General features: G+C 36.9%; 1 protein-coding gene across 4 annotated transcripts in view; it reads right to left on the bottom strand.

Annotated features, from left to right (window-relative positions):
• The window catches only part of LOC149805823 (hypoxia-inducible factor 1-alpha inhibitor-like), a 28780-nt gene extending 27449 nt beyond the window's left edge, over positions 1-1331 (bottom strand). For all 4 annotated transcript variants that reach the window (XR_016419799.1, XR_016419798.1, XM_089950533.1 and 1 more), the window contains exon 1: positions 1176-1331. Coding sequence is in view for 2 of the 4 variants with exons in the window: in XM_089950533.1 (XP_089806659.1) it covers positions 1176-1301 (126 nt within the window). In the remaining 2 variants the exon portion in view is untranslated. The remainder of the gene's footprint in view (positions 1-1175) is intronic.
• Positions 1332-18619: the final 17288 nt, after the last annotated feature.

The raw sequence follows: 18619 nt of genomic DNA, 5'->3' as shown, positions 1-18619 counted from the left end.
AAACTAAGGATAAATATTAATATTTGTTTTCATTGTTTGGCATAATCTGTTTTATTTTGTTATCCTCCTAAGTATAATACACATAAATAATCATGCAGAGATAGAAAGGATAATTTAACTTGGCACTGCATTTTACAAATATTTACTTCTGTGTTTTAAAACTGATTTAATTATTTAAATAATCGAAGATATGTTCGCATGCTTTAATTCTGCCAGTAGTGAAAGGTTTGTAATAAAGCACCCCAGTTAATATGGCATATGTTTTAGGAGTGGAACATATGTCATTTGTAACTGACAAAGGAGAGTAAGAACAGGGACAATTAGTAACAATGTATGCGTCCATGAGAACTATTGAATGTGTTTTCTAATTGATTATTTTTGGCTTATGACAAATTTTAATTCACTGTATATAACTCAAGCTTGCCTTCTGATCATTATACTAAATTATTAGTACCTGAGTAAAACAGATTTAAATTTCTGATGATAAAATAAACAAGTGAGGTAAAAAGAGTATTAATGTCAGATAATTCTTGACACAGAATTTATTAAGATTTCTCTGAATCAAAAGACTGCTGAAAAACAGAGACCTCATGTAATTATTTCAAAGGAAAACAAAAACAAATAAATAATCAAACATGTGTGAAACTGAATTAGCTTGAAAGCTTTAACTTACTAGATATCCGTGGATTTTAACATTTGATAACTTAACATTTCAAATATGCTTCCCTTTAAAGTATACAAGGTCATGTAGAATTCATATATTATCCCTTAATTATGTTCCTATTATTAATCGTATATTATTATTATCATTATAATTATTATTATTATTATTATTATTATTATTATTATCCATTTATATATAGCCGTTGCTTCGCTAACATGTAGATTCATTTTAGCACTGATCGTTCGTGCAATTACTTTTGTAATTGTGTCTCTATCACAAAGGGGAAAAAGGCAACATAGAAATAGTTTATTCTAATGAAATGAAAACTATAGCATTGGGTACGAAACGACCAGCACCTTGGGTACGAAACGACCAGCACCTTAGACACGAAACGACCATTGCTTTGGGTACGAAACGACTTGGGTACGGAATGACCAGTTACCGGATTACTTAATACTTGAGCGGCTACTTTATGCACCATTGCTGACCAGTGATTATCAGTAATGTTTACCCCATTTGATATCAATTTTTCCACCTTCGCATCGGTACAAGACAGTCTTGGCACATTCTCTGTCTGAAAATGATACTGTTTCAAGTTAAATTTTACGTCGTTTCCTTTATTTTCTAAATCTGCCATGTTTATTGTCTTGTCTGCGCCTACATAACATTGTTTCATCCAATTAGTGAAATGCTTGGCTGGTACTAAACTAGCACCTGAGCTGCATGCACCAAAATATTACGCTAGTCCGGAAAAGCGAATATTAAACGGATACTGCAATTTAAGCTGGTAACACGCTTCCAGCTAACGAAGCTGAACTTTAACTTGACATCTTTCCAACAAGGTATATATAAATTTACTTTCTGACAGACTTTGGTTTAATTTCGTACTTAAAATATATTTATCAAGTAATGTTCTTGCTAGAATCCTAAAACTACAATGCTGTCGGGCATTTTTGCGCACCTAAGGTTTCCGTCTCCAAGATCGAAGCAAAACGCATACCGAATTCGACCGATTGACGAAAATAAAATACTGCAATGCTTACCATTTCCAATGAGGCAATTGTCACCAGGATATCCTGTACAAAATAATATTAATTTTGGACACACCGAGCAGCAGAGAGGGTGAACAGACCACTTAAGGGAGTGGTCACCCTGTGTTTGACCAAAAAAAAATAGTGACCACTCATAGAGGTCAATACCACGTCTACGATATATTGTTTGTCCCAAACAGAATTGTAGACGCCCCTCTCTGCTGCTATCTATGTTGTAAAAGAAATTTTAAATTTGATGAATATTTTTCTTTTCATCTGAAACTTCGGAATCTTCGGAATCTTCATCTGTTTCATCTTCATCTGTTTCATCTTTATTTGTTCTATGTTTCAAGCAATATTCAAGTTCTGATGGTGGTTTTTCTATTTTTGGATTTATGTTCTTTCTGTGTTTATAATATATCATCAAACTTCGATATCGATCTCCACCGCAATTTTTGCAAATCTGATATAATCCTCTAACACCGTTGTTACAACCAACACAACTTCGTGGACCAGCATGAGGGTTTTTCTTTATAAGATATTTATGTTTCTTGCAATATTCTCCACGGCATTTTTTATTACATTTGTTAGTGGTTCCTTGACGCAGCCACGCACAGTTGTTCATTATATTAATGATATCTGTTTAATTAAATTTAATTTTATCATCACCCCTGCTACCCAAATATTTTATCAAGACCCACACGATATCTTGTTCTTGGATCATGTAAATTTATTGTTATAAATCCATGCGGAGTAGCTTGCGCTCGTGAGAAGAAATTTTTTAATTTAATTATATCCATGTCACCACCACACCAAGTTTGATGAATATTTCGCAACGTGTGTGTGTCTACGCCATTAAACACAACTAAAATGTTGCAGTTGTCTCTGATCACCTTCGGAATTTGTGTATATCGTTGAGTAACATAGATCACGTCTGTATTTTTGTGTCTACCTCGGGAAAATATTCTGGCTGGATTTGATTGTTTATCTAGCATCACATCGTCGTATACAACTAAATTATTAATAAATCCGTCTAAAACATCTACGGATGGTGCTTCATTAATATCGGTTATAAACTCTATAACATCATTATCCTCATCCAGTAATCGCGCGTTTTCATTGAAATCTTTAAGTACATCATCACATCGCTGATCATCAACGGATGGTGCTACTAAATATAATTTATCCCATTTCAACCATCTCATTATCAGATTAAGTAATAATTGCGTCTTACCCGATCCAGATGGTCCTATGATGATCATTCTGATGGAGTTCGGTAGCGCAGGATGGTGTTTAACTGGCTCTCGCTGCCGAGTTGCTGAGAAATCAATTATATCCATATATATTATAACATGAATTTATATTGTTTACGCTGTAAAGTTAAAACTCCAACTACTGATTTAGCTACGGTTATAACAAAAAATAAAAAAATAGCGTACGGTGGAAAATGTTCTATATGCGGTAGAAAGAAATTTTCATTTTTACCTAATAAGCGCGGTGGTGATATTGCTAATTTGATGTCAAAGTTTCCAGGTGCTCCATGGGCTAAATACAGTGGAGAAAAACATCTACCAGGATATAATTATTGCGGTCCTGGTACTCGATTCGATATCAGGCTCGATAATCAGGATCAACCAAAACCAGGCGAGGAACCAATAAACGCTATTGATCGAGCTTGTCATGCTCATGATGTAGCTTATAAAAGTCAAAATCTACAACATAGGCATATTGCAGATGTGAAATTAATTCATGCATTAAATTCTATAAAAAATAAAAATATTAGAGAATCATTAGCTAATTGGTTAGTAAGATCCTCGATGAAAGGTAAATTAGCGCTTGGAGCTGGTAATTAATAATGGAATTAATTTATTATTCACCAGTTGGATACTGGAGAGGCAAAGCAGCAATTGGTAAACTCGCTGATGCAGCAGCGGTTAAACATTCTACTGCTAAAGCGTGGTTATCCAAACAAGCAATATGGCAAATTTATCTACCACGTCCTAAACAAATTCAGTACGCGTATTTCGATGTCAGTGTTCCTAATGAAGTTCATCAAGCTGATATTCTGTTTTTACCGCATGATACTGTGCGTGGAAAAACGTACAAGTACGCGTTAACCGTAGTTGATGTTGCAAGTAGATATAAAGAAGCAGAGCCGCTATCAGCGAAAACATCATCTGAAGTAGCCGATGCGTTTGAACGAATTTATCAACGAGGACTCGGACCACTAGGTGGTCTGCGATGGCCACAGCTACTACAGGTTGATCCTGGTAAGGAATTTCTTGGTCCAGTATCATCGCTGATGAAACGACATAATACCAAAATACGACGAGGTCATACTGCAATTCATCGTGATCAAGCAATTGTTGAGCGATTTAATCGAACACTTGCTGAGCGGTTATTTGGATATCAATACGCGAGGGAATTTATTCAGGATAAAAGATCTCGCGAATGGGTTGCAAGATTACCAGGCGTGATAGCTGCATTAAATAATGAGATTACACGAACAACCAACATGAAACCCATTAATGCAATTACAAAAAAAAATATACCAACACAACGAAAAGATGTTGAAAAACAAAAAATATTAGGTGATGTCACAGTCAGATATTTATATGAGCCTGGTGAACTTGAAGGTGGTAAAGCGAGAGCGACTGATCCTATTTGGAGTGTTACCACACACAAAATATCTACCGTGACAAGATCCACTGGGAGAAACGCAGGCGTTTCCAGACCTGCAATCTACAGATTAGATTCGGCCGCTCCTCAACGTGGATTTACACGTGAACAACTACAAATAATTCCCGCGGATACACAACTACCACCGCGATTACTTCAGTGATTTCGATCACTTAACTAGCACTAGCGCCAAGGGTGCCTGCACTCAAGGCGCTAGCGCCTCTACGTCGATTACACTCAAGACAGGTTAACATGGTATTTTCTCGTGTATGACCGCGACTATTATCTTTTCTATCTACGGTAAATTGTCTTGAATCATTACTCGAATACCGCCATAACATTATACAATTACAACTGGCGCAATGATTATTCTGCTGCTGTTTTAACTCGATAATAAATTCAACATCAAGATCAAAGTCGTGTTTATTTTTTTTATCAGATTGTTTGTATCCGATTAATTTTTTTCTTATTATATCATCATCGATGATGTTAAATTTATCAACGATTTCAGCAATTATAATTCTACGTAATTGAGATATATTTCTGACCCTCGATACCGCTAAATAAACTAAATTTGACCACTCGATGCGATCGTCTACAATCCAAACTCGTGTATCAGAAATAGTTAATCCCTGAGACGAGTGGATTGTCATAGCGTATCCCAACACCCATGGAGATTTGTCAGCGTGTATTGCATCTTCGACCACACTGATATCAACGGCGACAATATCATTTAATACGAGATTCTGTTTCCTTGACTCTGTCAAGGGTCCTGGAATATCAACATTAATATTCTGTTTTCGTGTATCTGATGGTCTATAACACAACGGTACGGGTAATTCTGAGTGTATTTCTTTATGTAGTTGAAATAACTGTTGTTGTAAAGCGTCTCTGATTATTTTTCTACTTGCTACGATCAAATCGGTGGGTCTCCATAATTTCAAAAAATCACTCATTGAGGTCTCTGAGATCACTCCACGTATTATTTCACACTGAATTTTGTTTGATTGTAATCTGATTAATTTTTTAAATTCCTTCAAATTTGCATCAAGAGCTCTATGATCATCATCTATTTCTTCGTAATAATCAACGAAATTTTTTAACCAATCATGTGGAGATGGTCCAACAAAAGGCGGCGGTTGACCATGATCGCCACTCATTATTATAGCGGTATTTTTCGTCAACAACCAATCAAGAAACGTTTTTAATGTATCTAATGAGACCGTGCATATCTCATCCCAAATAATTATTTTAGGTATATATTTTTCTCCCATCCGTTCAGGAGTCCATGTATCTCCGCGCCACCGAAAGAAACTATGATACGTACACGATTGTACTTGCCGCTGTTTCATCTCACGTGCAAGTCTATGTGTGGGTGTCAGCACGATAATATCTGAATTTCTAAAAACATTAATCGCTCGAGTCGTTTTGCCGCATCCACCAGGTCCATTGAGATATACTGTCTTATATCTAGTTATTGGATCACTCAACGATGGTGCTTTCGACATTTCTGATATTTTATTACCCTTACGATAAAAATCTCTCATTGGAACATCTGCTGATTCTGCATAATTGTGTAATAGTTCCTTTTTTATTCTCCACGAACCCCATCGTTCATCATTACTTGTAAATTTCATAACAGGTTCTAAATATTTACTTGAAATATAAAACGAATCTGTTGCGACTCTGACTGCGGTCTCAGGAAATCTATTAATCATCGATAATAAATTTATAGAAACATAAGCCAACATGGAAGATCTTAGATGAGTATATTGCGGGGAGACGTCATTTATGTAACTAACGATCGTACCCAATTTTGTTCCGTCGGATAAATAAACACTTTCTCGATTTACAAATATATTTTTCGCCGTTGTGTCAGCGATTATAAAATCGTACTCGGCATCATCTAAAATTAATCGTGCGTGATGTCTTTTATAATCATATGCACCACCTTGAGTAAATTTACCTATAATTTTTCTACCGAGATCTTTTGCGGTTTTGAGTTTATTAGGAATATCATCTTCGGAAACATCAGGACATTTTTCCTTAAACTCGCTAATAACTTCAGAATCTGACATGGGCAACCAAACTTTGGTCTGTGCATGATATGATATAATTGCCTCACTGACAACCAACGATGTCAGTATCATACAATCTAGCATATATCGTAACAAAACTATAGGTGCCCAACGTTTTTCACAAAAATGTCTACCAAACCAAACATAACAAATCTTGTGAAGATTTTCGTTAAACTCGAATGATTCAATACAGGCGAATCCAGTCAGATCAAAATCAGGTAATGGTCCATTAATTGCCACTCGCGTCATCTCGTTTGTTGGGTGACCAAATCTTTCAAAGTACACAGAACAATCTCCGTATCCCAGAAAACTTCCTGGATAACATGCAACCATATCAACCGAAATAACATCATTGTAATTGTATTTGGTATTCCATAATCCGCCATGTCCATATTCGACGCAACTTGCGCGTACGTCCTCGAGTAAATCAAATCGTGTTGGTTTCCATGAATTTCTTTCTCTGGCGAAATGAGCCGCAACAGATGGAACGGTAAAACAATTAGTTAGTAATTTGTCAGTATTTTCCGCGTGCTTGCACTGTAAAAACATCGCGAGATTTTTCATCTCGTCATGGAGGGATTCTGTGCGATATATTTCACCGTTTGGTTTGACAAACTGATCAAATTCACCTTCTTCATTACTTTTAAATAACCATACCGATACAGGATCGGTTTTACTTATTTCGTTGATAAAATCAAACATGCCTCCGCCCATATCTGTGGGGTAAAATCTAACAGTTCCATCACGTGGAAATATTGTTACTGCGTTAGTCCATGCGTGCGCGTTATGATCGATAATATTTATTGGAGCTCCTTTCGATTTATATTTCGATTGGTACAGTACTTCTCCCGTTATTGTCGCTACGGTTATTGGAAATTTTAATATTTTTCCTAACTCAGCAACATCTTTTATTGTAGCACCGGTATCCTTAACTGAATCAGCCCACGAGTTTATTTTTTCACGCCTTAAATCAGTTAATCCATTTCCACGCATCGCGTTTGTAAAGTGTTCTATTACTCGCTCGGCTACACAATTTAACCTTGAAAATTTCATCGGCGCTAGTTTATCAACGTTGGGTTTTTTATTTATCTCATAAATTCCATAAATAACCGCTGTTACAGGATACGCTCGCTCATAATACGGTTTGTCAATACCCGTCAGTAGACCAGGTCTGGAATTTTTACTTAATATGACAGTTTTATTATTACCAAGGACAGGATCATATTTGTCACGGATAATCCAACTACCTGTTTCTGTTAATACAATAAATTTTACTCTGAAGAAATATTTTTGATTGCCCTCGTATTCAGCGATGTAGTTAATGATAGTTGCCGCTCGCTTGTCGTTCATTGTGGCGTCCGTGACTTTGTCGACACTGACTTTGTCAGCTTTCTTGACTCCGTCAAGGCGTATGATCTTGAACGTTGACCATGTATGAGATGCACCATCCGTGTAAAATTCTTTCTTGGCGTCGTGAATTTTCGAGATCAGACTTTTATTTTTCGGATCAACCAAATCTCGCACTGGCAAGTCAGAAGATAATCTGTCAAGGTTGAATTTATATTTAACAGGCCTAGTTTGGGATAATCTCTCAAACTCGTTCATATAATTAAAACAAATATTTAAAATAAAAAATATTATATATATATATATATATATATATATATATATATATATATATATATATATATATATATATATATATATATATATATATATATATATACAATGTCTCAATGCAGATGGTTGATGATCGGCTCAGTAAATCGATGCAACAAATCCTGCAGAAAGGAATTTTGTTGGATGCACTCACAAAACATACGACGAGGAAGTCTAGGACCAATATCATGTCTGCGGTGTGGTATTGGAGTGCGAGGAAAAACAGAATTATGTGGAAAGTGCGGCGGAAAACGGTTCAGAGAACTTAAAAGATATTATGAGAAAAAAAATAATAGCGGTGAAAACGCTATAAAATCCGTGGAGGATTATATATCAAGATTTCAGACAAACAATGATTTAAACAAATAATATTATTATAATGGAGCAAAATATATTTGTCCCACATCCTGTCATAACAAACTATGAACCAAATATTAATGGTATCATCAGACACTGCAAGTTGAAGAGACAAGTTGGTTGTATTAATAATCATGGTTATCTAAGGTTCACATGCGGGGGGGGGAAAGAAACATTATCTATGTCATAGATTTACGTATGAATGTCATAATGGGATGATCAATGACGGTCTTGTTATTGATCATATTGACGGGGATACTCAAAATAACTCCCTACACAACCTTCGAGTTGTCACTCGAAGCGTGAACTCTGCATGTGGTAATACAGGAAGATGTAAGACAATCGGAAAGAGGGCGGTAATTTCCACAAACACAGAAACTGGTGAAGAAATAATATTGCGTTCAATATCTTCTGCTGCGAAATATTTTGATATTCACCCGCAATCAGTACAAAGAGTGGCAGAAAATATATATAAAACCGCTTTCTCGAAAAAATATAAACAGAAAATTACCTTTCAGTATCAATAATTATCATCACCACATTATTAACTATCATCACCACATTGAATTAATTTTTTTAATTTATGTCACAGTATGTCCTCCATACACTACTGAATTTTTGATTATATAAAAGGGAGATTACTTTGTAATATATAGTTTTCTTCGTAGATTTTTGACTTTTTATGATCGTAATTAGTCAGTTTAACTAATTACATCGTAATTAATTACTCGTAGAAGTATTATTTATGGTTTTTAAATATTTCCCATCATACAACATTACGAGAAATCATGATAATGTTATTGATCCGCAAGGAAGCTGTGTAGGTACAGAACAGAAACCGTTGTCATGGTAATCGATCTGCAGGTGTGTTCATGCCACTGTTATTATTGATTCGCAGTCTGCTTAGGAAAACCGCTGTTTTATATTCAGAAACTGTTGTTATTCAGAAACCGCTGTTTTATATTCAGAAACTGTTGTTATTCAGAAACCGCTGTTTTAGTGTAAATATTGGTTCCTTAGCTATATAGCTTAACTATATATTAACTTCCGAAACATATGTTCGTAACAAGGTTTGATAGCTCAATCAGTATGGTATTGGACTGTGACGCTCGCGGTCCAGGATCGAATCCCCATGGCTGACAATTTGTCGGTGGTGTGCGCATAATTGCGATTTTTATAATAATGGGGGAACCGCAAAACCCCCCGCTCAGCAAAATTCAACCACAATATTGACTTGTGGTTGATACATATTTTCGTATCACCCACTGGATTAATTATTGTGGGTGGGATTTTTGCTGAGCGTACATGTTTGTACTGTCCTTAGTTAAGTTATATGTTTGTGCCGTCCATGCATAATCTGAGCTCGCTAATACACTCGATAGGGGCTCTTCATTCATAATCTGAGCTCGCTAATACACTCGATAGGGGCTCTTCATTCATTGTATATATCCATTTCATTGTATATATCCATTTCCTTAGTTAAGTTATATGTTTGTGCCGTCCAATGCATAATCTGAGCTCGCTAATACACTCGATAGGGGCTCTTCATTCATAATCTGAGCTCGCTAATACACTCGATAGGAGCTCTTCATTCATTGTATATGTTGTACTGTCCCTGAAACATCCCGACGAACTCGCTAAACACTCGATAGGGGTTCTAGGGATTTTTTTTTATTTTAAAGATTTATATATTATATAATGAATCATGAAAATATCAATGATGTAATTGTTGCTATTAAAAAATTGAAAAAAGATGGAATTAATATATCTGATGAACTTAATCCTGAAAAAATAGTTTCTGACTTTGAGATTTTACAAGAACGTAAAACCCAGGGGACACACACACTATCATCTGAATACAGGCTCATGAAACGGATTCAGGCGGCAATGTTTCAGTCGCTAGCTACCGTAGAAGATGATCATGTGAAGGAGTTCGTTCCTCTCTCTGCCGCCGTAGAAAGAATTAAGTCGTTATTATCCCACGAGTACGAGGAAAAGAAAACGATTAGTACCCGTATAAGACTATTAAGAAAAATTATGTTAGATTGTGAAACGATCCAGAGTAACTTCGTTACTGGTGAAACGATCCAGAGTAGTAATTCCGATGAAGATGACTGAGATCTTTGATCAGAAATATTATTTCTGAATTTGATGGGTTAGTTGGTACTTAGATTTATGCAATTTATAACTCTGATTGGCTAGTTGGTACTCAGATTTATTTATTCATAATTTTGATGGGCTACTTGGTACTCAGATTTATTATTTACTGAATTAATTTGTTTTTTTTTACTGAAATTTAACAAAATTGTGCAAATTTCTTAATTTTGACTACCATTTACCCCATCAAAAGCATAAAATTGTACAAATTTCTTAATTTGAGTACCATTTACCCCATCAAAAACATAAAATTGTACAAATTTCTTAATTTGACTACCATTTACCCCATCAAATTTACAAAATTGTACAAATTTCTTAATTTTACAAATTATTTATTTCTGAATTAATTTATTTATTTACTGAATTAATTTTTTTTTTTTTACTAAAATCAAGAAAAATGCACGAATTACTTGATTCTGACGGGGTAGTTGGTAGTCAAAATCAAAGAAAAATGTACGAATTACTTGATTTCTAACGGGGTAGTTGGTAGTCAAAATCAGGAAAATTGAGCAATTTCGTTGTATTTTAGTAAAAAAAATAAAAATCTCAGTAAAAATAATATTATTAATAAATAAAATTAATTTATAATAAATAAAATTTCTTATTTCTGACGGGGTAGTTGGTAGTCAAAATCAAGTAATTCGTACATTTTTATGTTTCTGACGGGGTAGTTGGTAGTCAAAATCAAGTAATTCGTACATTTTTATGTTTCTGACGGGGTAGTTGGTAGTCAAAATCAAGTAATTCGTACAATTTCAGTAAAAAAATAATAAAAATCAGGAAAATTAATAAATCTTATTTTTTTTTGTGATAGAAATTTTAATTTTTACTTTCATCGACCAGCTTTTTTAGCTGCCTAGGCCGATTAATTTGTACCAAACACAAATTTGTGCCAGTAATAATAAAATATTTTTTTATTTATTTTTTTTAAGTTGATCGAATTTGAGTCTGATCTCTGTTACAAATGTTCTTCTAACTGTTAAGAAATTCTCGTGTGTAAAAAACCCTCCATTACATAAAGATCTACGATAAAAGTCTTACGACTTTACATACAGATTTATTACAAGTTCTTCTTCACGTATGTCAATTAAGCGATTAAGGTGGTCTGTGAGCTTAAAATTGATTCGTGTTAACATATTATTGTGACACCGCAAATACACAGGATTAGTTGGTTCTTGCACGATTAAACTTCCAGGGGGAACTTGTGGTGTGAACGTGTACAGGATGTATCCTTGTTGAGCCTGATTTGATCTTCCGAGATCTATTTGATAGCTGCCATCGATTACGTCACAAACCAGATTGACCGCGACCGTCGGTGTTATATTAACGATTCCCGGAGATATGTGTCTTCCGCCGCCATATGGATCATTATCATGTCTAAGAACAGCTGCTGGTGGAATTAATTTTCTCCATGCATCGAGTATTTTAGGAAAAAACTCATCAATGACATCACTGACAGATTTTCTTAACTCGGTTACACTATACCCGGGAAATTTAAAATTTGGTACATCTGCTTCTGTTAATTTATATCTTTCTAACCATCCATCTGCACCAAATTTTTTAAATGATTCTAAACTAAGCATCGCTTGAACTATTCGGTTATTAAAATATTCCATATCTGATATAAGCTGATTTAATATTTCCACACGCGTGATGATTTTTTCACGTGATGACGCTGATATGTCAAAAATATGTTCGTTAAAATATTGATTTAGTTGATCTAGTTGTTTTTTACATTCTTGATTGATTTCCTGAAAATATCTGACAATCTCACTTCGACGAAGACCAGAAGTACTTCCTCTTTCCCCCGAATTTCTAAAAGTCCATGCCTTATCATAACTGAGAAAGATAAAACTGCTAAACAGTGATTTATTTTTTATAATACGTAGTTCTTCCCCGTATGATGGATTAATTTCATGATATGATTGCCTATCCGTGACATAATCAGACTTTTTCGGTTCTGGTGGTATCGGTGTTATCGGTGGTGATATTTCAGGCCAACCTAGTACGGATCTTATCGTGGATTGATAAATATCAACGGCATAATCAGGCGAGTTTATTTCAATTGTCGAGGACAGGGTCGGTTCATGAACATTAATTGATATTTTTGATTCTTTTCCCGTTATTGATTTTATTCTACGCGCAAATTCCTCACTGATCTCTTCAATCTCGTAACTGCCAGTTGGTATTCCAACAACAACCCAGTCAGGTGTTCCATCGGGTTTGTTGTTGTTAGCAAATACAAGCGAATTATTTGCTGGTGTACCATTAAATGATTTTGATCTGATATTTGGCCAGCTGTAATATACTCGTAATTGCGCTAGTGCTATTTCTTTTACTGGAATTGCAGTAGGAAAATTAACACTAAATTCAGGATTAATTGAACTTACCGAGATCATCGTTATCTTTGGCGGAGTTGTGTTGGTCACGATCTGCTGGAGTAATTCTGTCATTATTGATACTTGTATCTTTAATACCGATACCTTCGTCGTATATTTTGGTTATCATTGAAAATTCGAAATCAGATATAATTCCATCACTGAGACTCGCTGATAACAACGAGGATAATTTCGAGTATGCTACCGTCGCTGTATGTAATTTTATTTTGTAATCGGATAATTTTTCGTTCGTGCAAGTACATATTTTTTTTGTGATGATATTAAGCACACCTGCAATAGTTGTTGCTGCTGAAATACAAATAGTTACAGCTACTGCTGCCATCGTTGTCAACGCTGATAATATTACACCGGTTCCAGCAACAACAGCGGATACTGAATAAACAATCACGTCGACGATAACCAATCGTCGTCGATATTTTTTTACTTTCACTGTATATTGATCGACTTGATCTTTTAGCGCAGCCTGCCATTCACGTGCTTGATTGTACCTGTATTGTGCACCGTCCATATATATTTTTATGCAGTAACCAATTGAGGTGTTTCAGCTACAAATTCCAAACACCACCAGTAAGATGTTGCGGTTAATTCCTTATCAGCTGCTTCCAGAATAAATATTTCTTCGGTTCCGTTATTTAATACAACAGATACAACCCCGGAAAACCTGTCTGTGGAATGACGCCATGGAAACGTTGTAAATATTTCAAATTCTGCAGCACTAAACACAGACAGCCTGTACACGCCAGTGACTGTTGCGGTATATTTGATAGTATTATTTTGCTGCGACCATGTTGCAAATCCCGATGATACCGTGCATACGATGTTTGTGATATGCCCGGGAGTTATTCCAGCTGGAATTTTAATCAAATTGGTTTTATTGATAATCTCAGGAATTCCCGCTACGATGTCTTGCTGTGTTCGTTTGATCGTGTCTAGGTCAGTTTTGATATCAGAAAGTTTCATGTTGATGACTGGAGGAGTGCCAAAGAACTTATCAATGGAATCATCGGTTTTTTGAAAATTTCTTCGAAGCCTTAAAAAACCGGTTACGTGAACATCATATTCGGCCCGTAACGTGGATAATTTACCGTCTACGGTGCCATAGTTGACGTCGACGTATTTTTTTGTTGCTGCGTCTTCGTCAGATGTTGGATCTCTTAAAACTATTATTTTATTTCCGTTCATGCTGAGTTCACCCATCATTGTGTCACCGGTGTTTCTCACGCGATTAGCAACACTTTTTGCAATTTCATCTCTGATGGTTTTAAGTGACATACTTGAATCTCTGATTCTACCACCGTCAGTAAACACGGGAATATTATCCGTAACTGCACCGAGTACTCGCCGGACTATATCATTCCATTTGATATTGCTGGTTTTTAGTTTACCATATCGATCCTGAAAAATAACAACTTCATCTGGGTCAACTCCAGCCAGCTTCATGATATCAGCGAGGTCATCCTTAGTCACATACTTCGACAGATCAACGTCGCCGGGCTTTTTCTTAACGCGTGAAGAAGATCTTCCGTAAATATCAACCATTATAATAAGACCCGTTGTTTAAAACGCCTTACGCGCAACAAATCGGTTGCTTGTATAATCGTGCACGACTTTATGTGGCGGCCTGGATGATTTTGATATAGCGTCGAGTACATTAATTACTTCACGGCCGCATATTGGCGGATCTGTCATTGTTTGTGTGGGTAGCGTTGAATACCAAACTTTACAACCAGAGGTTGTTGCGTGAAGTGGTGCGACATACTTGATAAATTCAACAGGTGGAGCTAACCCGTACGAATCAAAATAAACGATTCCACGTGGATCAACCGCGTATGATACCCAATGAGTACCGGGTCCGGAGCGTTCGTCAAGATTAATAATACCTGTTTCGAGTTTGTTTGGTTGTTTCGGTAATTGATCTCGCATAAAAACACCTCTAAAGGCAGATATTTTTAATTTTTTAGCAGCATTAAGTAAATCAAAATTTGATGCTGGAACGTCTAACGAAATGATCCTGGAAGCCTTAGGCCTCTCCCCCAACGAGATCCTGGCAATCTTAAGCCGCGTCCCTTTTTTTTGTATCCTCGCCCTGTTGCTTTCTTTAGTGCCATTCCAGCAGCTGTTCCAACAGCACCTAACGCGGCTGCTTTTGCTACGGCTGGAGCAGCTGCAGCTATTAATGCCGGAATGGCCGCGAGGAGTGGAAATATACCACCCGTTTTAACCATGTCTTTGATGGCGCTCGGGGAGAGATGGAATTGAACTCCAGTTTTTGATTCTAGGGCTTTATTGAAATGTTTAATCTGATTATTTGTCAGCGATAATTTTTTTGGACCACCACTAATATGATCTCGTTTTAGTGATATTTTAGTTCCGCATTTGTTGGCGGTTTTTGATTGAAGCTTTTTTACCTGACCGGGAGTCAGAGTAACATTAACATGACTATACGACATTTTTTATATAAATAATATTTTTTCTGAATAATTAAAGATTTTCCACTGGTGCATCAACGACCCTCATTCGACCACTACCACCTTCAAGTAACATGGCTTTGTCGCTAAGTATGACCGCGATCGCTCTGTAAAAGGCACCAGCACCTGGTGGGTTAGTAACATGAGCTCGAAAGTGTATATCAACAACAGATTGTTTGGATAAATCAAGATGTTCTAGTGAAAAATAATAAATCGGATATAGACCTGTAAAATCTAATTGTGATATTTGCAAACCGGTATCTATATTTTGATACGTCCCATGAATGACATTAAACGATGATATGCGCGCGCTACATGATTTTGTGCATAATTTAGTTGTATATTTTCTGTTGGTTCTTGATGTCCATTTATCCGTAAGGAAACTTCATTAACTCCAAGGTTATCAAATATCATATGTGAAAGTTGTTGATCATTTATCCGGTCAATATTTTGCAGTGGAATAAAAATATGTCGTGGTGCAGAAACACCCTGTTGTGATGCTATATGCCATGTAAATAAACCATTAATATTGCTTTGAGCAGCATCTGTGGTTACTGTTAACCATGATAGCAATGATTTACCGCCTTGATCCATAAAAGATAGTAATTTTTGTTCCTCAGTAATAGATGGAGTTATTACTGGCATCCACAATGAAAGTTTTGATATATTTACTTTACCATCAGCAACACCAGCACCTCGCCAGGTTGCATCATTATCATCACCTTTTCTTACGAGCACAATTGTGTGTTTAGCTCCAAAGATGACTTTTCTAACATTTCTGCAAAATCCAAAGATGTGAGATAATGGAATTGCACACGAAAAATTTCTATTATCTCCCGACAGCGCTGCTCGGCGTGTTGCAAATCCCAGGTTGTAAGTCGCATTAACACTTTTTATAATATCAAAATCAGCACCTGGTCTGTCTGCGTGCTCAAAATCAACTGGTTGTGGATTAACTGCAGTATTTTGTGGTGTCAGTAATTGTGATGTTTTACCCCAACCCCTTGTATTATACATGTATTTATAAGTCTGTAAGTGGAGCCAGGTAAGCTTTGTTTTTCCAAGTGCCTAAGTTGGCTAATCCTCTTACGTAACCCAGTCTTTGTTTGAGCTCTTGAGTGGAAATCTGGCGGGAATCTTTGTACATGGGAACACGTGACGTAGACAACTTCAAAGAGCCGGAAGCCGACAATGGTAGGCTGGACAGTACATGGGGACACACAGACTGACATTTTTATGATTGACAGTTCGATCAAATGACCAGAGTCCGTCGCCATCCAATCGGGATGCGTTGTAGGTGGGACTTGATTCGAGAAGCTGGAATAAGACTTGTACAAGCCTGAAATTCGTCAGTTGGTGTTTAAGAGTCGCAGTGACACACACTCCGTTAGCCATTCGTAAAAATTGGCGGAATTTAGGAAATTCATGAAATAGCTTCGATCAGGAAGCTTTCGGGGGACGAAAGAATTTCAGAGAATTTCGGGGGACGAGAGAAGTTCAGAGAATTTCGGGTGACGGTGAGAGATACCGAGTGAATTTCGGGTGACCTCAAGGGATACCGTCAAGGGTTCCGGATACTAGAAGAGGAACCGGAAGTCAAGATAACGGCAAGGAACAAGGATAATAGAAGAGGAAGCGGAAGTGGAGATCACGAAAGGAGAGAAAGACAAGGGAACGAAGAGATTTAGATGAGTAGCACTCAAGAAGGGAAAAATCTCCTCACACTGTGAACTCAAATGATGATCAAAGGGATCATTGGGTGAAAGAGAGACATTGATTACTTTAAATTCTTTTAAATTTCATTTATTAAATTGTTATTGTTTAAATTTCATCTTTGTATTTCTTTTAATTTAACTGTCGGCATTGCTGACTGGGGGCTCGTAGCCATAAATATATTTAGTCAATAAATAATATAGTGTCCAGAATTAACCTTCTGAATAAGGACCAGGGGAACTTCTCATAATTCGTTAAAGTCTATAAGAAGAACCCCACCCCTAGACAACCACTACACCCCCACAGTGGGCGCTTCGTCCGGGATATGAATTAGACATATATATTATTTTGGGACTTAAAGTTATTGGTAGAAGTATTAGTGAACAGTGTGAGATATTTTCCATTCTTTGTATCTGAAATTTTGTGATTTTCTCATCTTGTATTTTTATTGTCATATGTGCAGGCTTTGTAGATCTTCCATTCATAGCAGTACGTGTGAAGCAGATATCGAACAAATATCTTACCTGAACGAAACTAGTTGTTGTCGACAGGTAAGTATTTAAACTGGTATTACAAATATCTGTATACTGTTTGAATTTTGAGACAAGGTATCACTTTACATTAGTATAATGGCTACCGAACGACAAATGATAAAGGAATACCGCGCCATGGGGTCGGAAGATCTTGGATACGAGGGAGATCGCCTGGCAACCTTTATAGAAGAAAGGATCAAGGAATGGAAGGCCGAAAAAGCAGCGGAAAGAGAAGCCCAGAGAGAACTAGCCAAGATAGCAGCGGACCAAGAGTTAGCCAAGATCGCAGCGGATCAAGCCAAGATAGCCGCGGACCGAGAAGCAGCGGACCGAGACGCCCAGAAAGAGCTGGAGCTAGCCAGACTCGCTCACACTCTGGAGATGGAAAAGGTCAGAGTTGAAGTTAGGACCAACGGACGGGACGACGCCAGTACAAGCTCTGGAACAACCGGCCGACCTTTCATCGACCACCGGATAGTCCAGATCAACATGTCACGCTTCAATGATAGGGAGGAGGCTATTGACGATTTTCTCGTCCAGTTTGAGAAACTCGCACGCGCTCATCAGGTCCCTGAACAGCACTGGGCCATTAATGTCTCAGCCTTTTTGCAAGGTGCAGCTCGGGAAGTCTACCACGGCTTAACTGCAGAAGAGGCTGATGACTACACTGCCCTCAAGAAGGCGCTTCTCTGCCATTATCGGCTGACCGCCGAGACTTACCGGAAACTTTTCCGGGACTCGGTGAAAAAGGTAACAGAGACCCACTCTCAATTCCACAACCGTGTTCGAGGTTTATTTGAGAAGTGGATGAAAATGGCCGAAGTCGAACGCACGTACGAAGGGCTACGCGAGGTAATACTCAAGGAACATGTCCTGGGTAC

The sequence above is a fragment of the Sinohyriopsis cumingii genome, chromosome 2, assembly GCF_028554795.1.
Source record: "Sinohyriopsis cumingii isolate HCF-2022 chromosome 2, ASM2855479v2, whole genome shotgun sequence".
In the NCBI taxonomy this organism is placed as follows: domain Eukaryota; kingdom Metazoa; phylum Mollusca; class Bivalvia; order Unionida; family Unionidae; genus Sinohyriopsis; species Sinohyriopsis cumingii.
Note: the sequence above shows the minus strand (reverse complement) of the source record. Positions and strands in the feature narration are given on the sequence as shown.